Genomic DNA, 25,628 nt, shown 5'->3' with positions numbered 1-25,628 from the left:
TTTGGTATTTGTATAATTTAAAAGATAGGGAGGGGAGGGTGTAAGGGGGGTGAATAAGGTCTCTGTAAATCATATTATGTGGAAAGAGAATGTAAAATTTTGTTTATTTGATTTGCATGAGTCTTTGGAAAATCAAAAATAAAATATTTCAAATAATAAATAAATGAATTTTAATTTAGTTAGATTTCTGAACAATTAGGGAATTAGGGAATAGGGAACAGGCAGGTAAGTGGAAATCCATCTACTGTCAGATTACTGAACGATTAGGCACACTAAGGGCCTGATGGTCAACTCCTGGTCTATTTTCTGTGTTCTTATGAAAGAGACATGAAAGTATCAGTCACATCCTGGACTATATTGTGTCTTCTAATCTAAGACAGTGAAAAGGGATATCAAAAGTAAAAGTTTGATTTCCCAACTCATTTCCCCTTCACAAATTCTGCTTAAGATTTAAAGTTAAAATGTAATTAAAGAGAAAATCAGCATTTCCTCACTGCATCCAGCTTTACTTTTGACATGAAAATTGTTCATGTGATCAGTTTCCTTACATTGTGTTTCAATAATCTTTATAAATGAGGAATATTCTATCCAATCCAACATCTATACTTGCCCATTGCTCCAACAGAAATTAGTGGTTTTTAGACTGCAGGCATGTAATGGCATAATGAACGAAACATGCACAGTCTAAAAAGGAAAGTGCAGGAATTTTTAGTCAATTCCTGCACCACAATTTATCCTGCAGGACCCCTACTATTTTTCAGGGGAAGCTTGCAGTCTAAATCGCAATGCAAAACTCACCTCATGAATTTGACGCCCAGCTGATGATGCAGGCCACAACGCTCCATGTAAAAGCAACATGATTAATGCGCACAGGAACGTAAGATGTTGTAATGTAACCCATCACAAGATGGGTAATTATGTTAAATTCAATTTAAAAACAGAACCAAGTCCAAGCTTCCATTTTAAAAATTACCCCAAAATTAAAGCAGGAACAATAAATTTTAATGGAAAATTATAGAATAATGGTTTGCCTTTTGGATAAACTGCTACATAAATTGGTTTTTCAGTTAAATCAATTGCAAATCTTCAAAGATATTTGCTAATTTGCATCATTTGCCATTGACAATATGTTGCATAATGGAACCACCCTTAAAATGTAGGACAAGAGTTTTATATGTTAAAATCTGGCCATTGCTTGTATTTGCATTCTACCTTTAAATTGTTTAGTCTGTTATTTTAGAACACATTTAAGTCAACCACATTGATGCATTTGAAGTCAAATAAGGACTGGACCAGTTAAATTTGGCTGTGTTTTTTCCTGGAAGATCTTGAGTCAAACACATTTTTTGTGAAAATCTCATGTGATTGTTTTTAAATTCCATCATATTTATCTGAATTTGAATTCCATAGCTGTCTGAGCAGAATCGGAACTTGGGTCTCTGGATTGTTTATTCAGAGCAAGAAACCTAACTAACCTGCAATAATAGTGAGATGTGCCTATTAGATTTATATTTATTGCAAAAAATTACCAGATACTATTGTTAAAGACAGTCTTGGTTTTCTTCCACTTAATTGAAGATACATTTCCAAGGAAATTAAGTGAACTTTGTCCTATGAACAATAAATAAATAAAATCCCTAGGTAAAATAGGATCATGAAGGACAAATCCCCCCCACCAACTTATTCATTGCAATTCATGCATGATGACAGAGAGCATTACATTGAGTGACATGCAACGAAAATAAGCTCTTCAGCCCAACTCATCCATGCCCATTTGAACAGATTTTTGGGTGGGAAGTGTTTGGAAGGATATGGACCAAAATTCAGGAAAATAGGACTCACCCAAAGCCAACGCATGTGTACGTGTTGGGCCGAAGGGCCATGTGATGCTCTGACTGTATCTGAGCTACTCCTATTTGCTTGTGTGTGTGAGTATGTATACTTGTATAACACCAACCTTTCCAAATTTTTGGAAAGGAAATCCAAACTTACAAAAGTATTTGTCAATTATAAGAATTGTCTCAGTTTTGAAGAAACTTTTGACTCATCTGGAAAATGACAATCAGCTTTCAGCATTCGAAAACAACTTGTACAAATTCAACTTCATTTTGTTCCCCTGGTCCAGTCCCTCTAAATCTACATTCTCAATACCACATATCCCTTCCATCACTTCAACAACTTCCAGTTCCCTGAACTCAACCACTTATTTTTGCGAAAGACATTCAATTTCTAAACACCTCCATCTCTAATACTAAAGGTTTCAAATACCTTAGTTCCTTCCTCAACAACAGAACCAACCAGTCCCCCTCTCCCACCACTACCACCAGAACTTGTCCTTGCCCTCATTAACTTCTCCTTTGATTCAGCCCTCTTTCTCCATCAAAAGGGTAGCCATGAGTACTCACAAGGGTCCCAGCTCTGCCTGACTTTTTGTTGGCTCTGTGGAGCAATCTATGTGTCAAGCCAAGGCTCCTCAACTCTTCCCCTGCTACATTGACAGTTACAATGGTGCTGCCTCCTGCACCCAATGATGACCTCGTCAACTTTATCTACTTTGCTGCTAACTTTCATGCTGATCTCAAATTCATTTGGTCCACCTCTGGTAACACTCTCCTTTTTCTCAATCTCTCTGTCTCCATCTCAGGAGACAAACTCTCCACAGACATTTTCTATTAACCCACCAACTCCCTCAGTAACCTCAATGACACCTCTTCGCATCCTCTCCACTGTAAGGATTCTAATCCTCTCTCTCCATCGCATCTACTCTCACGATGGGGTCTTCCATTGAAGATCATGCAAGATGTACTCCATCTTCAAACAAATTTGTCTTCCCATCTCCTACCATCATCTCCTCTATCTGCCCTGGCCCCCTTCATCCCTGGACACAAAAGGGCAGGATTCCCCTTCGCCTCACCAACCACCACCACCAGCCTCCACATCCAACATATTAATTTTGTAATTCTGTAATTTCTGTCACTTACAATGTAATCCCTCCATCAGACACATCTTCCCACTACCTCCCCTCTCCAGAGGGATCACTTCCCTCAAAGACTCCCTTGTCCACTCATCCCTTACCACTAATTTGCCCCCTGGAATCCACCCTCTGTGACTGCAGGAATTTCTACATTTACATCCATACCTCTTCTCTCACCAACCCCAACATTTCTGCTAAGTGAAAGGATCCTCTTGTGGTGAAAAGCATTTGTATAGATGAATGGACTGGCCAGTCCGAACCTACCTGACCTTCCCTAAGTCCTCCCCAGATTTCCCAATAAAGGCTGGCGTGCCCGGCCTTGCCCCCTCTTCCTCTTGTACCTGGAACCTGGCCAAGTAGTGTATCAGTAATGTTCAGGTTTTTGGTAATTAAAGCCGTTTAATCACTCCACCATGTTGACGTGATTATTGTGTGCACCACACATCTTCTGCATCCGATGCTCCTGTTGTGGCCTCCTCTAAATCAAAGAGACTGAATGCAGACAGAGCACCTTCGCTCCATGTAATTCCACAAATCATTCACAAATTTACACTTCTATCTCTGGCCTTGTGCACTGTTAAATCTCTGAGCACTCTCCAACCGGGTGGCATTAATGTCAACTCTGGTTTCTGTTAGGTCCTCCTCTCTCTCTCTCTCTTTCCCTATCCCTGTCTCCTTTCCTACAGCTCCCCAACCCCTTCCTTCTCCACTCAAGAGTTATTTCCCCTCCCCCATCATTTCTCAGCTTTTTTTCTATTCTGCCCTCTCCCCCTTATCCACCTCTGACCTCTTGCCTGCACTCCTCCTGCTGCCCCTTCTTTCCACCTACCCTCACCTTTTTCTTCAGGCACATGCCTGCTTTTTGCTCATACTTTGATGAAAATCTCAGGCCAAAAACATTGGTTATGTATTTTTACTTTCTGTGAACACTGTGTGATCTGCTGAATTTCTCCAGCACTCTTGTGTTTTGAACCACAATCACAGCCTCTTCAGACTTTATTGTTTCACTTGCAAAAATTGGAACTTTCTTTATAAAGTTTTCTTAAAACTGTTCTTTCATAGTAAAATAATTTTCAATAATAGGGCATCAAAATAAGAAATGTCAACCCCAAAATGCACAGGTTCCTCAGCATATCTTCCCTCGAATCGTCCAGGGCACATACACAACACCAGACTAGAAAGCAACTTTCATTCAGGGCAATGAAACAGTGATCCAGCCAACTGCATGAAAAGACATTGATTGTTTCAGCAGATGTGTCTGACACAAAATGAGGTGCTGCAGCACCTTGGAACTGGAAGAAGATATTTTAATTTGGGACATTCAAGTGAGGTGGAAATATGAATGTCAGAATTTTAGGAGTAAAGTGGAAGCTAGTGAAACTTACCATGAGAAGGGAATAAATAAATTGATTGGATGTGAGTTTTCATTGAATGGCTGTTATTTGAGATTCCAGAGATCATACCCTGCCACTGACTCCAACCTAATTTTATGTTCTGCGGTATAAAGCCAATGCCTAACATAAGAAATCCAATGCTTGTGTGTTTGTCAAGTAAAAACAGGAAACAAAGGCATGCCTTGACAAAACATTTGTGGCAACATAAAATGGTGGTTTCATCATATAATTTTGCAAAACCCACAGACTGTTCAAAACAAGTCCATGAGATGACTGGCAGGAAAATGACTGTTTCAGTACATGGAGTTGTGTTGCATCAGGCATGAATCAGGATGACAAAATTTAAAATAGAATCAAAAAGGTATAGGAAGTTCAGAGCTGAAACAACACAAGATCCGATTAAATATGGACAATTCCTTCAACATTTTTTTTAACTGAATCCAACTTAAGAACTGCTCATAATAATAAATAACTCCTCTAAAGTACTTCTTAACTTAATGGAAACAGAAAGAGACACCACAGATATTTGCAACAAACATGACAATTTCAAGATTCTGGATCATTCAACACAAACCAAATCCTAAGGGGGAAAATATTACAACAAATATAAATCTATCATTTTTGTCTTGAACTAAAGATGAAGGATGATTCACATTTTAAATCAAGAAAATAATTTGGATGTGCAGAGGGAATCTTTTGTTGTGATATCAGGCAACTAAAATAAAGATATTTAGTACTGCTTCCTGTTTCCTAGTACTGTCTCCTTGTCTGTTTCCTGGGGTAAAAGAATCTAAGATGAGAGAGAGTAATTATAAGGTGAGGAGGTGGTATTTAGAAGGGACATGAGGGGACAATTCTTCATTTAGAGAGTGGTAGGCAGATGGAACAAGCTGCCATACAAAATGGAAGAGGTAGAAATGTTAGCTTCCTTTCAGAAACATTTGGAAGAGAGGGTCTTGGAGGGGTATAGGCTTGATGCCGTCAAGTAGAGTTAAAGCTAGAGGAAGCATTGTTGGTAGGGTGGCCATTCCAAACGAGGGCATGGTCATAGGTTACTATATATTACATATTTTTTTTAATATATACACACAGGCACACACATACACAGTGTTTTTTTAAAATATTTTATAAGATTTAAACGGTATTGCAAAAACGACAAATTCAAACACATTGTCAGTGTGTGTGTGTGTGTGTGTGTGTGTGTAAAAAACATATATATATTGTGACTGGCCCAGAGAACCCAAAAACCCAGCAGCAATAGAAATTCACCAAGACTTAAACAAAAGTTGCTTTTAATTATCTTTAACATGAAAACAGAATCACACTTTAACTTATTACTATTAACTTAACCCCCTTCTAATTCTTAGTGCACATGTATGTAATGTGTGTGTAAGTTCAGAAAAGTTCTTTGATTCACAGTCCAATCTCACTTCTCATTCCTCCAAGTTCACCGGTATCAGGCAATTCTTATACTGTGCACAGAATTTAACATTTATGAATTTCACCAGGCTTTGATGTTTGAAAGGTAAATGGTTACTGCTCAGGAAGGTTCTTGTCAGTTTTCAGAGAGAGATTTGTTGCTCATTGGATGAAACTGATTCCTTCCGATCAGCTACTTCAGTGTCTTGCCGAAGAAAGTTTCCCCATCGGGGTTTTCCAGATGATAACCTCTTTCTTTCTGATCACCAAAGAGTTCCTTTTCTGTTTCCCTTATCCCAAGTGAAACATCTCCTCTTTTATGGACCACAAGGGCTTTGACCAGGCTGAACTAAGAACTAACAACCCTTCTTCAAAATGGGCTTTTTCCACAAGCTTGCCAGCTTATCATGTTCCAGTCCCAGCTGCTGCTGCTGAACTGTAGAACTGAATTCTCTCTTGGCTTGCAAAACCACATGACATTCTTAGAACAGCAAACTGCATTTAGACAGACTACGGCACCGGAACCAATCTTCCAAGTCCATTCATTTGTTGCTTTCTAAAACAATAATCCATTACTCCACAGCATGTCCAATGAACATCTACTTGTGAAGTCTCTATTGGCATTCTTCAAAGTTTTTCCAAAGGAACTCAAGCCTGGACTGTCTGGCTTGAGCAGAGCTCTGGCATTTTAAATTAGATCTGTGTTGTGAAGTGTTTGTATTTGTTTGTGACCTACACTAAAAAAAACTACCACAATTTATCTCATTTAAAACATATCAGTATACAATATAAAAAATAACATAATCTAGAACAAAATATATTTATTTTTATATATATATATATATATATATATATATATACACACACACACACACAAACACACACACAGTGACGGCGCACATCCTCATGGCGAACCGGCCCCGCTTGTATCGCCACTTGGCGGGGCAGCAATGGGGAAATGGCATTGTCAGAGGTTTCTCTCTGACTTCAGCATCCAGTACGCACCCTGGGCAGTGATTATGATGTCACAATGCACCAGGTGACTGAGCTCATGCTGTCCTTATAGGGATGTGCTGAATTTGAATAAAAACAGTCGTTAACGACCCTCAACATGGTGGCTGTGTTTCTTCCACTGCTCATACCACCACAGTGGTGACCCCGATGAGCCCAGACGTTTTTCTGGACTCAAAACACCATGGTTTCAGCTGTCTCCATCAAGCTTTCCCCCTTTTGGACCCACCAACCGAGAACGTGGTTCAGGCAGGTGGAAGCACAATTTCAACACAGCGACATCTCCTCAGATGCCATGATTTTCTATCTTGACATGAGCACTCTGAACCAAGATACTGCAGTGAGGGTGGACGACATCATCCACCACCCACCCCTCACCCCGGCTAAGGGCAAGTACACCACCCTCAAAGACCTGCTGCTTGGAACTTTCAGGCCAACTCCCCGGGTTTCCAGGCTCTTACACCTAGATGGGCTTGGGGACCGTAGTCTGTTGGCGCTGATGGACGAAATGCTGGCCATGGCAGAAGACCACAAGCCTTGTTTTCTCTTTTGTCAGATATTCCTGGAACAAATGCCAAAGGACATCCAGCTGCTCCTCACCGATGAAGACTTCTCGAACCCGAGGAGAGCAGCAGCCCGTGCAGATGCCCTCTGGCGCACAAAGAGGGAGAACGAGGCAGCCCTCAACCAGGTGGAATGACCAGGAGCCAGCCTACTCAAGCCGCTCCCAAGACCAAGCCAGAGGAGGGCCAGTCGACCTGGTGTTTCTATCACCAGCGCTGGGGAGCGCAAGCCTGTAAGTGCCGCCAGCCCTGCGGGTATCAGGGAAACAACCAAGCCAGCCGCCGTTGATGGTTGCGACGGCTGGCAACACAAACAGCCTCCTTCATGTGACAGACAGATCCATCGGCTGCCAATTCCTGGTGGACACAGGGGCTGAGCTCAGCATCCTTCCCCCCACAGCATTAGAGACTCGCACCCATTCTCGAGGTCCAACCCACCATCATGACCTAAAGTACCGGCAGGGCACAGATCCAGATCGGGAATGAGAAGTTCCGCTGGAGGTTTGTCCTAGCCTCTGTGGGAATCGCGCTGTTAGGGGCCGACTTCCTCAGAGCTCACAGCCTACTGCTTGACATGAAGGGCAAAAGGCTGGTCAACACCCAAATGTTCCACTCCACCTGACTGGACACAGCAGAAGCCCGCAGGCCCGAAATCACCGCCGTAGCCACCACCAGGGACGAGTTTAACGAGATCCTCCACGAATTCCCCGCCATCTTAGAGTCACGATTCAACACCGCCCAGCCCCAGCATGGGGTCTTCCACTACATCGCCACACAGGGTCCCCCGCTGCATGCTAGACCCAGATGGCTGCCGCCCAAGAAGCTCCATCAGGCAAAGGAGGAATTCTCCAGGCTCCAGGAACTGGGAATCGTCTGGCACTCGGACAGCGCCTGGGCATCACCGCACCACATGGTCCCGAAATCATCCGGGGGCTGGAGACCATGCAGGGACTACCGTCGGTTGAACGACACAACCACCCCCAACTGGTATCCGGTGCCCCACATACAGGACTTCTCCATGAAGCTCCACGGCGCACGGGTCTTCTCCAAAGTGACCTCGTGCAGGAATACCATCAGATTCCGGTGCATCCAGGCAACTTGGGTAAGACGGCCATTATCACCCCTTCCGGCCTCTTCGAGTTCCTGTGTATGCCCTACAGTCTAAAGAATGCGGCCCAAACGTTCCAGCGCCTCATGGACGCAGTTGGAAAAGACCTGGACTTTGTATTCATTTACCTGAACGATATTCTCATTACCAGTCTCAACCGCGATGAACACAAAGCCCACCTCCGCACACTCTTTGCCCGGCCGGCGGACTTCAGTCTCACAGTCAATGCGGCCAAATGTCAGTTCGGCAAGGAATCCCTCCAGTTCCTGGGGCACACCATTTGGTGGCTGGGGCCGCGTCGGCGCCAGAGAAGGTAGCGGCTGTTCAACAATTCCCCAAAACCTCCACCCTGAAAAGCCTCCAAGAGTTCGTGGGGATGGTGAACTTTTACCATCGTTTCATCCCCGGAGCTGCTCATGGCCACCAAAGAAAAGACTTTATCATGGTCAGAGAAGGCAGACAGGGCTTTCATTGTGACAAGGGAGGCTCTAGCCTGTGCCACGCTGCTGGTGCACCCGTGGCCGGAGGCGCACATGGTGCTCTCCATGGATGCCAGTGGGGGGAATTCTGGAACAGTGGCTTGATGGAAAATGGTGCCTGCTGGCCTTTTTCAGCAAGCAGCTGCGCCCGCCAGAGCTCAATTACAGCGCCTTCGACTGGGAGTTCATGGCGCTGTATTTGCCATCCACCATTTACGCTACTTCCTCGAGGGCAGGCCATTCACAGCCTTCACAGATCACAAGCCCCTCACTCAAACACTGGCGATGGTCCGCCAGACAGCACCACCACCTCTCGTATGTGTCTGAGTTCACGACCAAAATCTGACACAGGGCTGGCAAGGACAATGTAGTGGCGGATGCGCTCTCCCGTCCAGCCATCAACATTCTCGTGCCCGACCTGGATTACGAGCAACTGGCTCAGGCACAGAGGAATGATGCTGAGATGCAGGCCTTGCAGACTGCCATCTCGGTCCTCAAACTCAAGTAAGTCTGGATGCCCAGCAGCCCAGACACATTGCTCTGCAACATCTCAACAGGCAGGTGGTCCCGCCGCACTGGAGGGCGAAGGTCTTCAGTCTGATCCACGACCTCGCTCACCCAGCGGTAAAGACAACCATGCAGATGGTCGCGGAGTGGTTTGTATGACACGGGATGAAGAAAGAGATGGCAGAACTGGCCAGTAACTGTACCAGGTGCCAGACCTCCAAGGTCCAGCGACACAAGCGAGCCCCCATACAGAACTTCGACCCAACGATTTGCAGATTCCAACACATCCACGTTGATGTCTTTGGGCTCTTGCCAGTGTCCAAGGAGGGTGGTTACCTCCTCACGGTGGTGGATCGGGCCACAAGGTGGCCGGAGGCCATCCCAATTAAGGAGGCCTCTGCGGAGATGTGCGCCAGGACTCGGGTCAGCCAATGGATTGTCCGTTTCGGAGTCCCAGCGCACATCATTAGCGACAGAGGGGCGCAGTTCACATCTGCCCTGTGGACTCAGATGGTGAAGCTCCTGGGGGTCAAGCTCCACCACACCACAGCATACTACCCACAGTCCAACGGGTTGGTGGAGAGGTTCCACAGGCACCCGAAGGCATTGCTTATGGCCAGACTCTCTGGACCAGACTGGGCGGACGAACTACCCTGCGACCTCCTCGGGATTAGGACGGCATCCAAGGAGGACCTGCAGGCTTCAGCAGTAGAGATGGTCTATGGCGCACTGCTTTTCCTGCCAGGTAAGTTTTTCAGCCCAGACCCTGACACCACTGCCACTGACAAAAACCTGCTAGCAGATCTGTGCAGGCGACTGGCCTCCTAGCTCCCCCACCCCCAGCACACCACAGCACCTGGCCGTTTCATCTCCCCAAAGAGCTTGACTCAGCCCAGTTCACTTTCGTGTGGAGGGAACCACAAGGTGCACCGCTACAGCGACCATACGAGGGGCCATACAAAGTCTTGCACTGTTCCAGCGGAACCTTCACCCTGGATGTTGGGGGGGAGAGAGGAACTTTTTACAGTGGACCACCTGAAGACAGCCCATCTGGTCTTATCACAGCCGATGCAGCTGGCCGTGCCCAAGCGCTGGGGCCGGCCGCTAAAGTGACAGGACGCATAGCTAGTTCTGGGTGTGGGGGTTATGTGGCGGCGCACATCCTCATGGCGAACCGGCCCCGCTTGTATCGCCATGTGGCAGGGCAGCAATGGGAAAATGGCGTCGTCAGAGGTTTCTCTCTGACTCCAGCATCCCTTCCAGAACGCACCCTGGGCAGTGATTATGATGTCACAATGTACCAGGTGACTGAGCTCAAGGTGCCCTTATAGGGGTGGGCTGAATTTGAATAAAATCAGTCGTTAATGACCCTCAACGTGGTGGCTGTGTTTCTTCCACTGCTCACACCGGCACAATATATATTTGTGTGTGTGTGTGTGTGTGTGTGTGTGTGTGTGTGTGTGCGCGTGTGTGCGTGTGCGTGTGAGAGATATATTTTATATTTATATATATATAAATATCTAAAATAGTAACCTATGAACATGTCCTCCTTTGGAATGGCCACCCTATTTGTTGGGCATGGATGAAGTGGGCCTGTTTGTGTTGTAGATCTCTACAGACCTAAGAGAGATTACTACTCAATGCATGTATGTTATGTAGGATTAGATGTTAACATCCTTTATTGCACTCTTGAGACTTGCTGCCTAGACTCTGTGGGGTAAAGTGAGAGGTGGCATCTTCTGGGTTATCAAGTGGGTGCCCTCCTTCCTCGGTGTTTCATTGATAGACCCTCGACACTTTCGGAGGGTACAGCATTGTAAACTGGGCTCAGCCCCTAGATGTCATTCACTCACTTGGGTGCCCAGGTGGAATCCTTTCTCCTCATCCAGAGCCTCTGACTACCCTTTCCTCGCACTCCCAACTCCTGGAGTAGCCTTCATGTTGATGTGGCTACAAATCCTCTGCACCAACTTCAACCAGTCAGACCCCTGCCTTCCAGCTACGTTGCTACACACCAGCTCCAAGTTCAGTGTACCTCAGTTTCTTGTGCTCCTAGGCCTCCTCCACTGCATCCTCCCAGAGCACTGTAAGCTCAATTATATAAACAAGATGGAATGAGGTCAGCCTCATAGCACAAGATCTGGTCTGAGGTTGGTTTCTGCAATTTCATTTGGGAAGCAGAGCATCTGACCTAAGTCTGCTGCCATCTTCCAATAATATGCCCCACCAAGCTGCCTGGAGTCTGATCTTGATGCAGCGATTCCTGTTTGACCCTCACCTTCCCTGACAAATGCTGTTTATGGCTAGCGGGATGAAGGGGGAGGGAGAGTGTTCACTCTCGTCCGTTGATATTCCAGCACTTCTGCAAGACACATTAGCACCTGGTTGTGATGCCAGGTGTATCAGCCTTGAATGAGGCTGGTCTTGCAGCCCACCAAATTGTGTTTTAGTCTTGCTGAAGTCGGGCAGAGGGAGCATGTGGGGTCCTCTCCATACCACTGGCTGAGATTGATGGCAGACAGCAAGACATCGTATGCAGCCCTGATTGTGAAGCTCACTCTGAATGTCTCCATCTCCCGCAGCACTCAATAATCACTTTCAAAAGCTCCTCAATCAATTTGAGAAACAACTCGTAATTTGGGAACACAAATCACAGAAAAAAACATGTAACAATCAGGGCTCAGTTGTTCCCCAGACATTTATGCTTGCAACAGGCTTTCTGAGAAAACACCAACTATTTTAACAGTAATGAAACAAGTTTAAATTTAAATTTAAATTCAACAAATTTAAGCTCGATTTAACCGGTGAAGCTGTTGAAACCAGCACATGAACAGTGGTGTCTGTAGCTTTATGCATCAATGAAAACTATAGGTGCACAGCATACACATAAGTAATGTAAATAAAGCTGCTGATAAAAACAAAGGCAAGATTTTGCTTATTATGAAAGTGTACATGATTAAAATGCAGTCTCTCCAATCAAACCTGTCACAATTACTTGGCTCTATTTCAATTGATTTTTTTTTCTCTCATCAACGTCAGAATATTTTAAAATCAAACACAATTCTATTGTAGACATGATCATTCAGTGTACAAAATTATCTTTGGTCATAAACAAGCCTTGTACTGATCAAATGCCAGTTTTTTGTTTCTACAAGAACAGTCTCTTGATCTTCATTATAATCATCAATTCATCACTTCAATCTTGACAATTTATAAACACATCCACAAGTTCACCAAAGGACCAAGAAATGAGGAAAATTACATCTAAGGGAGTTATTTTACTCAAAATAATATTGCCCAAAATATCAATTGATATCACTGGAAAATGGTTTTTTAAAGCAAAATTAAATAAAATCAAAACAAATAGAACAAAAAGAAAAAAGTCTGAAGGCAAAATAATAGTGACTACATCTTGGTCAAGCCAGGGAACATTGACATAAACAGTGAAGCCACTGCCACACAGTTCCAGTCCCATATAAATCGAAGGTGCTGTTCATGTGGATTGTGCATGCTCCCAGTGATCATATGGGTTTCCTCGCAGAACTCTGATTGCCTCCCACATCCTAAAGATTTGTGGGTTGGTTTGTTAATTGGCCACTTCATATTGCCCCAACTGTGTAGGTGAGTGCAGAGGAGTTGGAGAGTGTAGAGAATAAAATGTATTCATGCATGATGAGAATAATGGGTGGTTGATGAATGGGGCAGGCAGAGTGTGCTGATGGTCTCCTATTCTACGTGTTACCCAAGTTCCAACAACTACAAAGGTGGATGTTAATATCCTGTAAGAAATGATGTGACAAAAGTATTTTTACGTTCCAGAATGTATTAGCAAAAAAGAATGGCCTGCTCAAATGTGCTGGAGAAAACTCAGCAGGTCACGTTGCATCCATAGGAAGAAATGATAACCAAGATTTCAGGCTTGGCCCCTTCATCGAGGAATGAACAAAAACAGACAAGCACTTGAGTAAAAAGGTGGGGGGGGGGGGGGAGGCAGGGGTAAAGGAGAGGAAGGAGGAAGGGACAGGGGAGGTGCACAAACTAACAAATAAGAGGTCACAGGTGGATCCAAGTTGGCATCCCTCAAAGAGACATTGTGCTTAACTCAAAAGAGAATGGCAATTATAATTGATGAATAAAATTATAATGAACTAATCGATACCTTACATTTACAATTTTGGTCATACTATCCCTACATAAATTCATCCAATCATCCTGAGAAATCTTTCTCCCATTTCAATCTAGATTTATGTATATCTATCTTAAGCATTTTATTCTGTAATAAAGAATACATCTGAGATATTAATCCCTTCTTACCATTGTCAGTAAGTAAAATTTCAAACTTAGACCGTCTAGGTAACTGTAATGTTTTTACAAATTATCCAACAATAAAGCTTTAATTTTATAATAAGAAAAAAAGAGTATTTGAAGATATATCATATTTCTCTTTCATTCTTTGAAAAGAAATAAAATATCCTGCTTCTTAACAATATTGCACCAATTTAATACCCTTTTGATCCCATAACTTCAGAAGTTGTTAAGTGTAAAGGGGAAAAGCTTATTTTGATACAATGGAGTTTTACCTGAAATCTTACCCTGAGAACCTATGGCTTCTTTTTTTTTAATCCCATAACTCCGGAAAAATTAAGGAAATATAATTTTATTTCTTTGGATTTATGTTTTGGATATAATCAGGATGTGGGTTCTTTTTTACATTTTACTTGGTCATGTGAAACAATGACATCTTTTTGGAATAGACTTAAGGAATTTTTAGAAGTTATTTTGAAAGTGAAATTTTCATTAGATCCTTGAGTATTTTTGTTGGGTAATATTAAGAGAATTAGTGTAGAATTAAAATTAAATAGATTTCAAATTGTTTTTTTGAGATTGGCATTAGCCAATGAGACTGATTTGACTATTCAGAGATGGCATATGGAGTTGAGGTCTTGTATACCATTGGATAAGATAACATAATTTATGTGATCTTTTTTATTGTACAACTTGGAGCCCATAAATCCCCTCGCTGCACAGTTGTGGTTGTTTTTAAGTTTTATTTATGAATTGTATGTTTCAATACATGCATCGTGATTCAAAAAATAAAATGAACAAAAAGAAATGGCTATTTATTTCTCAGTTAGTTCCTGAAATGGGATGTGGAACTGAATTAGTCAATTTCAGGTGTACAAACCTACCTTGCAGGACCATAAGTGAGTGTTATGAACATCAACAATGCCATGATACATGCAGCTCTTCTTCTTGGAGATGAAACTTTCAATTGCTGATTCTGAAAAATGAAGACGAGTCATGCTTACAAATATAATCACAGAGTGCTGATTTTCACCCAGTTTTCAGTATGTGAGATCCTCTTTCTCTGTCCTCCTTCTTCATGAGCCCCTTTCATCTCATCATATCAACTAGAAAAGGACTAACTAGTTCATCAATGATATTTGGGATAGAAAAACCTGCCATCTACACAGAGTTTGGTCAATTAATGAATCTGGTCCCTCACCAACACCCACTGAAATGTCCAAGTAAATCACACCACTGCATGAAGTGATTGTCACTTCTAAGTTCTAATGAGGGAGATGCCAGCAATGTTCTTTGTTGCTGTCCCTGAATATTTAAGGACTGACAGCAGATGAAGCGTTTTGGAAGCACATCTCCATTAATAGCAAGAAAAAGCAAACATTGCTCAGCTGAGGAAGGAGGGTTGGATCACAAGCTCACTGATTCAAAGATTTAATCCCATTCCATTGATCATTTTTGTTTTCTCAAATGAAATGCAAAAATTATCAATTCACTTCACTCCAGAAATTCCTCTCAACAGTTCTGGCTGTGTGTTGCACCTCTCTGGTGATTTCCCCCAACAGATATGGTACAAATGATGTTCTTCCTGCAATGCAGTGTTTGGAGCATTACAAGGAATTCTGAAAAGTGATTGCCTTTGCACACTTCACTTTCATTGCATTAAGCAAGACTGGAATGAGTCCTTGCCATCCCTCCAATCTTTTAGGAATGTTTCCAACCACCACTTCCCATCAACCACGCAGAAGCAATGACAACTGCACCCTCAAACCAGGCCAGGTCCTAAATCTCTCATTCTTCATTTACCAACTTTCCCATTCAAATTCCCCCAAATGTTGAACACCCACCTCTCTAATCAACAAATGACAACTTACTGACCTGTGAGACCTTCTAACCAAATCCAAGCAAATACCCCGACCACTGAGTTCCCAACTCATCAAAATGCACTCTGATGAGCTCAAGTACAAAGGCAGAAAATTTCATTGTGGAATTTGATCGCATGAAACATACTTGAATGTTGAAATCACTAAGCATGTCGGCTCTACCCCAAAGGCAGCAGGTGAAACTTCTCAGAAAATATTAATCCAAATTCAATCAAATGACCAGCAATTTTCTTTTTGGCAATTGAATTATGCAACATTCTACTGGTTATTAAGATAAGCATTTTCACTGAGCTGGAAAAGTGGTAAAAAAAAAACATTTGGACAACAAGTTTTAGGTATCTCCAACATTTTTGGACGAATACAGATCAAATTGATGCAAAAGAAAAGAGCCCATTGACCAGTTCACCCATTTCCTCACTGATTAGTGGAGCAATTTTCAGGATTCATCTGAGTTGTTCCTGCTCCCATTTCTTGATTATTTTTTGAAAAAAACAAGTTCTCGACTTGCCCCAACAAGTGGAAGAGTGCTTACCACATATAAAAAAGGGTAAATCCTTTCCCAAAGAATAAAGCAGAGATGCTATCTACCTTCACATGTCAATATTCCCTAATTCATGTAACAACAGATAATCTAGTAATCTGGCAATGGTTCCTGTCTGACCAAAAATAGCTGAAGTTTCAGTGATGTTTATGGCATCCAAATTAATTGCCAGCTTTGTGTATTAATATCATACCAATTTTAAAGGCAAATTGTAAATTCAAGTTGAGAAATGTTTGCCTGTTCTTGGCAAAAGATTCCACAGCCCATTTTAAGATTTTTGAATCCTGATCTACAGGTAAGTCTCCAGCAAACATATTCTTTGTCACTATCCTATTCCACAAACTTACTGACCTCAGACATCAACTCCTGCAGCTGTTTTTGAAGAGAGCCATTTTCGTTCTTAAGTTTTGCATTTTCAAGCAACGCAGACCTCAGCCTGTGTTCCAGATTTAGAAGATATTCCTTCTTCTTTCTTCGGGAAAGACACGCGGATTCACGATTCTTAATCATTCTTTCTTGTCGTTTGAGTGCACTTTCCTGTTTGATAGCAATGTAAAATGGAATACAATAATTGAAAAACTATGTCGAAGTGAATCACGTTCAAATGATCAGTTGTCAATTTTGTAACCAACTTCACACAGTTTGTTAATTACATTCATCCAGGCTACTTCAACAGCACCTCCCAAACCCTCAAACCCAACCACAAAAAAGGACAAGGGCAAAATATGTGTGGAAGTATCACCACCTGCAGCTCCTCCTGCAGGCTGTACACCATTCCGATTTTGAAATACATCTTCAGTGGTCCAAATCCTGGAACTCCATACCCAACTGCACTGTGGGAACACCTTCACCAGAAGAACTGCAGCACTTCAAGGTGATGGTTCCTGTCACCTTCCAAGGTAAATTAAGAATGGACAATAAATAGTGGCCTTGACAATAATGCCAAAAACATGAAAAAAATCCTGCATTTCACAAAGTACATGTTCAGCAATTTCATACATTGCAGTGGTAGCATGACATGTAAACTGCTGATAATTTCAACACCAAGCTTCTGAAGATAAAATGTCTGAAGTTGATTCAGATCAAAAAATATGGAGAAAATTAGCCGGGACAAAATCAATTGTCCAACATCAGTTTTCACACTGTAGTGACTTGGTGTCTCAGCTCTCCATCACACCTAATTTATTCAACATGTGGATAAAACCTGTCAATGATTACTTATTCTTTTCATCTGTATTTATCTTTAACCAATCAGTCCAATTCTCTGGCTGCATCATTTCCAGTCATTTTAATTACACTTCATTCCAAACTCCAACTCCATGGGAAAGCAAACAGACACCCTCATGAAAGAAAAAGACCGGATATGGGGAAATTTGGATGCCTTCGAAAATTACAGTAGGCAGAATAATATTAAGGTAGTGGGATTAAAAGAGGGAACTGAAGGTTTTCTTCCAAACCTGGATCCCAAGGTGCTGGGCAAAGGTGCTCTTGGGGAGAGAGAGTCATCCCAAAACCTGGCCCCCAACAAAGACTGCACTTTGTCCTGACAAAGCTACTGCAATACCAGGAAAGAGAAGAAATTTTAAGGGCAGCAGCAGTTGGGGCTTAAAAGGGAGGGAGCCCCGTGGAGATAGAAGGGAACAGCATTTATTTTTACCCCAACATCAGTGCACCACTCTTATAAGCCAGAAAGGCATTAGAACCAGCAAAAAGATTAATAAAGCAAAAGGGTCATGAGTGTGTGCTAAGGTACCCAGCCACCCTTAAGGTGGCGTTACGGGGGTGGGTGGGTGGGGGGGGTTGGGGAACAAAGTTTGTTACTGATCTGGAAAAGGAACAACAATTGGTGGAAGATTTGTCCACGCTAACAGACAAAAGGAAGAGACATGGACGAAGTGGAACTTGTTGTGGACAGGAATGTATTCTGGCATTAATAGTGAGAGAACAGTACAAGTGAATGTTTTTTGGAGTATGGGAAGCAGAGGGAGGAGAGGATTGGTGCAAGCTGCCCAACGTAATGGGGGTGTGGGTGGCAACATCTGTAGGGGGTGGTCACTGAGCAAGTGGGTATAATAAGAGGCAAGTAATAGTATCTATTAATAGTATTTATGTCCTTTACTTTTTTATGCTTAGTTGCTTTAATTTTTTCTTATGTCTGTTGTCATTCCTTGCTTCTTGCTTGTGAAGTACATTGCCTTAATTTGTATTAATGTGTCCTTTTTTATTTCAAGGTGGCTATTTACTTTTAGTTTTTCGTTTTCTTTTTCTGTTTTTATCCCTCGGGGCCTGGTGTGGTTCAAGCAATGGGGGTGGAGAGGGGGGCAGAGAATGGCTGATGACAAGGGGGTGGATGAGGAGGGATCTCTGGGTGACGAAGGAACAGAGGAAACATTGGTAAGATAACACCTGGGGCAATGGCTAAAAGTATAAGGTTTGTAAGTTTTAATGTGAACGGTCTGAGATTAAGGAACAGGAAGCGTTGGATCTTTTTAAAAACATGAAGATTGATAAGGCCCTGGGGCAGGATGCGACATGCCCCAGGTTGCTGTGGGAAGTGTGGGAAGAGATAGCTGGGGTAATAGCAATGATCGTTGAGTCCTTTTTGACTGCAGGGAAGGTGCCAGAGGATTGGAGAATGGCAAATGTAATCCCCTTGTTTAAAATAAGGTAATAAGGAGAATCCTGGGAATTACAGCCAGCGAGTCTTACGTCAGTGGTGTGAAAACTACTGGAGAGGATTCTTAAGGATACGATCTATGAGCATTTGGAGAAGTACAGTCTACTCAGGGATAGCCAGCATGGCTTTGTGAAGGGAAGGTCATGCCTCACGAGCCTGATTGAGTTTTTTGAGGAGGTAGCAAAAGAAATTGATGAGGATAGGCTGGTAGATATGGCCTATATGGATTTTAGCAAGGCATTTGCCAAGGTCCACCATGAAAGACTCGTTCAGAAATTTATGAGACATGGGATCCATGGAATGTTGGCTGTGTAGATAAAAAAAATTGGTTTGCAGGTAGAAAGCAGAGTAGTAGTGGAAAGAAATTGTTGAGGTCTTTCATGGCTTGTTTCAGCATCATCCTGAAGAAGATTGAAAAGAGGGTTGGTGCGAGAACGCAGCCTTGCTTCACGCCATTGTTAATGGAGAAGGGTTCAGAGAGCTCATTGCTGTATCTGACCCGACCTTGTTGGTTTTCGTGCAGTTGAATAACCATGTTGAGGAACTATGGGGGGCATCCGAGGCGCTCCAGTATTTGCCAAAGCCATTTCCTACTCACGGTGTCGAAGGCTTTTGTGAGATCAACAAAGGTGATGTAGAGTCCTTTGTTTTATTTTCTGCACTTTTCTTGGAGCTGTCTGAGGGCAAAGACCATGTCAGTAGTTCCTCTGGTTGCGCGAAAGCCGCACTGTGATTCTGGGAGAACATTTTCGGCGACACTAGGTATTCTATTTAGGAGAATCCTAGTGAAGATTTTGCTTGCAATGGAGACCAGTGTGATTCCCCTGTAGTTTGAGCAGTCTGATTTCTCGCCTTTGTTTTTGTACAGGGTGATGATGATGGCATCACGAAAGACCAGTCTCTTCAATCTGAGGCGCCTGTAAGCTCACACCAAGACACAAGAGCAACTTGGCCGTGAACTACTCTTTGCAGACGATGCCGCTTTAGTTGCCCATTCAGAGCCAGCTCTTCAGCGCTTGTCATCCTGTTTTGCGGAAACTGCCAAAATGTTTGGCCTGGAAGTCAGCCTGAAGAAAACTGAGGTCCTCCATCAGCCAGCTCCCCACCATGACTACCAGCACCCCCCACATCTCCATCGGGCACACAAAACTCAAAACGGTCAACCAGTTTACCTATCTCGGCTGCACCATTTCATCGGATGCAAGGATCGACAACGAGATAGACAACAGACTCGAAGACTACACAAAAGAGTCTGGAAAAACAACCAACTGAAAACCTCACAAAGATTAGCGTATACAGAGCCGTTGTCATACCCACACTCCTGTTCGGCTCCGAATCATGGGTCCTTTACCGGCATCACCTACAGCTCCTAGAACGCTTCCACCAGCGTTGTCTCCGCTCCATCCTCAACATTCATTGGAGTGATTTTATCTCCAACATCGAAGTATTCGTGATGGCAGAGGCCGACAGCATCGAATCCACGCTGCTGAAGATCCAGCTGCGCTAGGTGGGTCACGTTTCCAGAATGGAGGACCATCGCCTTCCCAAGATCGTGTTATATGGCGAGCTCTCCATTGGCCACCGAGACAGAGGTGCACCAAAGAAGAGGTACAAAGACTGCCTAAAGAAAGCTCTTGGTGCCTGCCACATTGACCACCACCAGTGGGCTGATATCGCCTCAAACGGTGCATCTTGGTGCCTCACAGTTCGGCGGGCAGCAATCTCCTTTGAAGAAGACCGCAGAGCCCACCTCACTGACAAAAGACAAAGGAGGAAAAACCCAACACCCAACCCCAACCAACCAATTTTCCCTTGCAACCGCTGCAACCGTGTCTGCCTGTCCCGCATCAGACTTGTCAGCCACAAACGAGCCTGCAGCTGACGTGGATATTACCCCTCCATAAATCTTCGTCCGCGAAGCCAAGCCAAAAAGAAGAGTGGAAGGAAAGTATTCTGGAGGTCATTGACTTGTGGAGTATCACAAAGATCTGTTCTGGGACCACTGCTCTTTGTGATTTTTATAAATGACCTGGATGAAGAGGCGGAAGGATGGGTCAGTACAATTTCAGATGACACAAAGGATGAAGGAGTTGTGGATGGAGCTGAAGGTTGTCGAAGGTTACAAGAGGATATAGACACGATGCAGAGTTGGGCAGAAAATTGGCAGATGGATTTCAATCCAGATAACTGCAAGGTGATGCATTTTGGAAGGACAAAGTAGAAGACTGAGTGCAGGGTTAATGGTCGGGTACTTTAGAGCGTAGATGAACAGAGGGACCTTGGGGTTCAAATCCTTACTTCCCTCAAGGGCACTGCACAGGTTGATAGGATAGTTAAGAAGCCCTATGGGATGCTGGACATCATAAGGGGATTGAGTTCAAGAGTAGAGAGGTCACGTTGCAACTCTACAAATCTCTGGTGAGACCATACCGAGAGTATTGTGTTCAGTTCTAGCCACATCATTAAAGGAGGGATATGGAAGCTATGGAGAGGGTACAGAAGAGATTTACCAGGATGTTACCGGTTTTGGAAAAAAAGTCTTATGAGGCAAGGTTAGAAGAGTTGGTACTTTGTTCTTTAGAGTGTAGAAGGATGAGAAGAGACTTAATAGTCTACAAGATTATGAGAGGCATGGATAGCGTGGACATCCATCGTCTGTTTCCCAGGGTAGGAATAGCAAACACCTGAGGACCTATGTGCAAAGTGAAGGGTGGGAAGTTTAGGGGAGACATTCGGGGTAGCTTTTTTTTTTAAACATAGATTTGTGGGTGCCTAAAATGCCTTGCCAAGGATGGTGGTGGAGACTAAAACATTAGGGGCATTTAAGAGACTCTTAGACAGGCACATGGATGGAAGTTTAAAAAAAAGAGGGTAATGGGGTAGGGAGGGTTTAGTGCTATTTTTACGAATATATGGGTCCATACAACATCTATGTTAAATGTCGTCAATAGAGAAAAAAGAGACCCAGTGATCTTCTCAGCTCTTTTGATTATCCTAGGTATTCACTTCTGGTCCAATGCTTTACAGCCATGCAATGATGCAATCAGACAGGACACTCTCAAATGTGCTCCTGTAAAATGTTGTCAAGATGGGGCCAGTAACCTTTCCCCCTTCAAACTCCTGACGCAGTGTAAATGCTACTGCACTTTCCTGACTAATGAGGAAATGTTGTGTGTTCAGGATAGGTCATTCATTAAATATATACCCCAAAGAACTTTGTACTCACTACTCTGCAAGACAGAACCATTGATGTGTAGTGGAGAGTGGTCAATCTTCATCCTCCTGAAGTTCACAATAAATTTTTTTTGTTTATGTTGAGACTCAGGTTGTTGTTCTCACAGCATTTTATGAGTGTAGTGTGGATTATGGAGGGACATGTGGCCTCTCAGAATGGAATCTGGTGGGATTGTGGAAGGTCATGTGGTGTATCTAGCCCTTTTCTCACTGCCAACCTGCCTCGGGAACGGGAAATATTGCAGAGTAGACTGAACCTCGCAGTGTTTCGCACTACACCATTATTTGCAAGGAATTCTGCTACTCAGGATTTTAAGGGGGTTCCGCCTCCAGCGTTGACGTCACAAGTGACATATTACATACAGCGCTCCGACAGCCAGCTGACTGCACAGTGACATTTCACAGCTGTCAGAGGTTTAAATATTATGATCTTCTTAAACACAAAATCACAATCAGTTTAATTTATCAAATGTTTATTGTTGAAATGAACCCCCAACCAACCCTGCTCCCCTCATGCTCCTACATGGTGTACACTCCCACACGCCGCTCCCCCAGGTTACATGACAGTGGGGGTATGTCAGAGTGGGGCTCTGGCAGCAGGGTGGGGGTTGTCATAGTAGGGCACTGGCTGTGGTGAATGTCTGCCAAGCTGCCTGTCTCCCCTCTGGCAAGCCTTGCGGTACTAAGATTGGCTATGCATTATCTCTACTGTTAAGGACACTCCCCTTGGGTATAATTGTGTATGCACCTATTGTCTTTCATTATTGTACCATGAGTTTCTGCTCATAAAAGTCATAATTATTATTTGACCATATCATCTTTGTCTACTTCATCAACTGGCACTTCAATTTTATTAGCAGAAATGGATGCAGACCTTAAGCCAGAGCGGCTGATAATCAACCAGTCTGCCCCGAGGGCCAGAGAAATTTTCAACCACTGGATTGCTTGTTTCGATGACTGCATGGCTCGAAACAATGTGGTCGGTGAGGCGATACAGTGGGCCACCTGAACTCTCTGCTGGGTGAGGACCCTTTCGCCGTAACACAAGGAGCTACCACTCTGGCTATAGCCTGGGAACATCTCACTGCTTACTATGCAGTGCCGATGCACTGGTCCTCGACTCGCTGGCAAATGAATGTGATGTCAGGGCAGTCAATGTGCAACAACACCGCAATGCCTTGAAGCTGGATGCTTTTGTCAATGGGATTGACTCCAGTTATATCCGACAGAGCCCTTAACCTGGAGACAGAGCCCTTAACCTTCGACCAGGCAGTTACTCTAGCCAAAACATTGAGAAGTGCCATGCGGTCCAGTGAAATGCTAGAAACTGAAAAGGAAACATCCAGGAGTGCTGGAACCCTGAAGGAAAGAAAAGGGCGAACTCCTGAAAAATGCTACTTCTGTGATAAGAGTTGGCACCCCAGACAGAAGTGCCCGGCTTGATTTGCTACCTGCAGCTATTGTGGGAAACTCAGCCACTTCACTGAAGCATGCAAGGCGAAAAGTACTCCCACTGATAAGAAGAAGAAGAGAAGCACCAAGAAAATGAGTCTTGGAGCTGCAGGAATGGAAGAGAACTGTGAAGAGGGGGAACCTTCAGATGAGCAGGCTGAATCAACTTCAAGTGAGGGCGAGGTGAGATTCCCTGTGATACCTCAATTGACTGTAAAGCTTGGGGGATGTTACAGATTAGAACGGTCGACTATGAAGGGGGAGGTAAATGATGAGACTCCTGACTGTCTAATAGACTCAGGGAGTGCTGACAGCTACATCCACGAGAAAGTTGCCAGAGCCTTAAATTTGCGGAGATATCCAGCGAACCGAAAGATATCGATGGCTTGTAGTGAACTTACAAAAACTGTACGGGACAAGTGTAAAGTTACTTTAAATTTGCAGGGACATTGCCTTGCTGATGTGTGACTCTTTATTTATGCTGGAGCTATGCACCCCTGTGTTACTGGGGTTAGATATTCAATCTCAGATGAACAGTGTCGTGTTAAATTTCAGTGGGCCACTACCCACACTTACCATCCCCCACGCCAGTTACTGCGGTCTCTCCACATTAAAGATCAAAGCTCCTTCCCTTTTCAGTGATTTATCCCGAGTGTCAGCCGATTGCCACTAAGAGTCGTTCTTACAGCAAAGAGGATCGGGAGTTTATCAAAGCGGAGACCCAGAAACTGCTTAAAGAGTGAGTAATTGAACCTAGTAAGAGTCCGTGGCAGGTTCAAGTGGTATTCGTGAAAAATCACACTAAGAGACGACTGGCTATTGACTACAGCCAAATAATCAACCATAACACTAACCTGGATGCCTACCCCCTGCCACGAATCAATGAAATGATTAATCAGATAGCGCAAAACCAAGTGTAATCCACTTGCGACCTCAAAGCAGCTTATTGCCAAATCCCCATTAAGAAAAGGGAACGGCCCTATACAGCTTTTGAGGCTGATGGGGGTGGGGGGGTATCTTCTTCTTCTTCTTTGGCTTGGCTTCGCAGACAAAGATTTATGGAGGGGTAATGTCCACGTCAGCTGCAGGCTCGTTTGTGGCTGACAAGTCTGATGCGGGACAGGCAGACACGGTTGCAGCAGTTGCAAGGGAAAATTGGTGGGTTGGGGTTGGGTGTTGGGTTTTTCCTCCTTTGTCTTTTGTCAGTGAGGTGGGCTCTGCGGTCTTCTTCAAAGGAGGTTGCTGCCCGCTGAACTGTGAGGCGCCAAGATGCACCGTTTGAGGCGATATCAGCCCATTGGCGGTGGTCAATGTGGCAGGCACCAAGAGCTTTCTTTAGGCAGTCCTTGTACCTCTTCTTTGGTGCACCTCTGTCTCGGTGGCCAGTGGAGAGCTCGCCATATAACACGATCTTGGGAAGGCGATGGTCCTCCATTCTGGAGATGTGACCTACCCAGCACAGTTGGATCTTCAGCAGTGTGGATTCGATGCTGTCGGCCTCTGCCATCTCGAGTACTTCGATGTTGGAGATGAAGTCACTCCAATGAATGTTGAGGATGGAGCGGAGACAACACTGATGGAAGCGTTCTAGGAGCCATAGGTGAAACTAAAGGGGAATCACGCTGCTCTCCATTGCAGGCAAAATCTTTGCTAGGATTCTCTTAAATAGAATAATACATAGTGTCGCCGAAAATGTTCTCCCAAAATCACAGTGCAGTTTTCGCGCAAACAGAGGAACTACTGACATGGTCTTTGCCCTCAGACAGCTCCAAGAAAAGTGCAGAGAACAAAACAAAGGACTCTACATCACCTTTGTTGACCTCACCAAAGCCTTCGACACCGTGAGTAGGAAAGGGCTTTGACAAATGCTAGAGCGCCTCGGATATCCCCCCAAAGTTTCTCAACATGGTTATCCAACTGCACGAAAACCAACAAGGTCGAGTCAGATACAGCAATGAGCTCTCTGAACCCTTCTCTATTAACAATGGCGTGAAGCAAGGCTGCGTTCTCGCACCAACCCTCTTTTCAATCTTCTTCAGCATGATGCTGAAACAAGCCATAAAGAGGTCAACAATGAAGACGCT

The 25,628-nt window shown here is 43.9% G+C and overlaps 1 protein-coding gene across 5 annotated transcripts in view; it reads right to left on the bottom strand.

Moving 5' to 3' along the window:
* Positions 1-25,628, bottom strand: part of atf6 (activating transcription factor 6) — a 462,472-nt gene that overhangs the window by 336,630 nt on the left and 100,214 nt on the right. For all 5 annotated transcript variants that reach the window (XR_011357594.1, XM_069937692.1, XM_069937693.1 and 2 more), the window contains exons 8-9: positions 16,533-16,718; positions 14,645-14,736 (exon numbers count right to left, since the gene is read on the bottom strand). Coding sequence is in view for 4 of the 5 variants with exons in the window: in XM_069937692.1 (XP_069793793.1) it covers positions 14,645-14,736; positions 16,533-16,718 (278 nt within the window). In the remaining variant the exon portion in view is untranslated. The remainder of the gene's footprint in view (positions 1-14,644; positions 14,737-16,532; positions 16,719-25,628) is intronic.

Source organism: Narcine bancroftii, chromosome 5 (assembly GCF_036971445.1).
Source record: "Narcine bancroftii isolate sNarBan1 chromosome 5, sNarBan1.hap1, whole genome shotgun sequence".
In the NCBI taxonomy this organism is placed as follows: Eukaryota; Metazoa; Chordata; class Chondrichthyes; order Torpediniformes; family Narcinidae; genus Narcine; species Narcine bancroftii.
The sequence above is the reverse complement of the archived record's forward strand: the minus strand, read 5'-3'. Positions and strand labels throughout refer to the sequence as shown.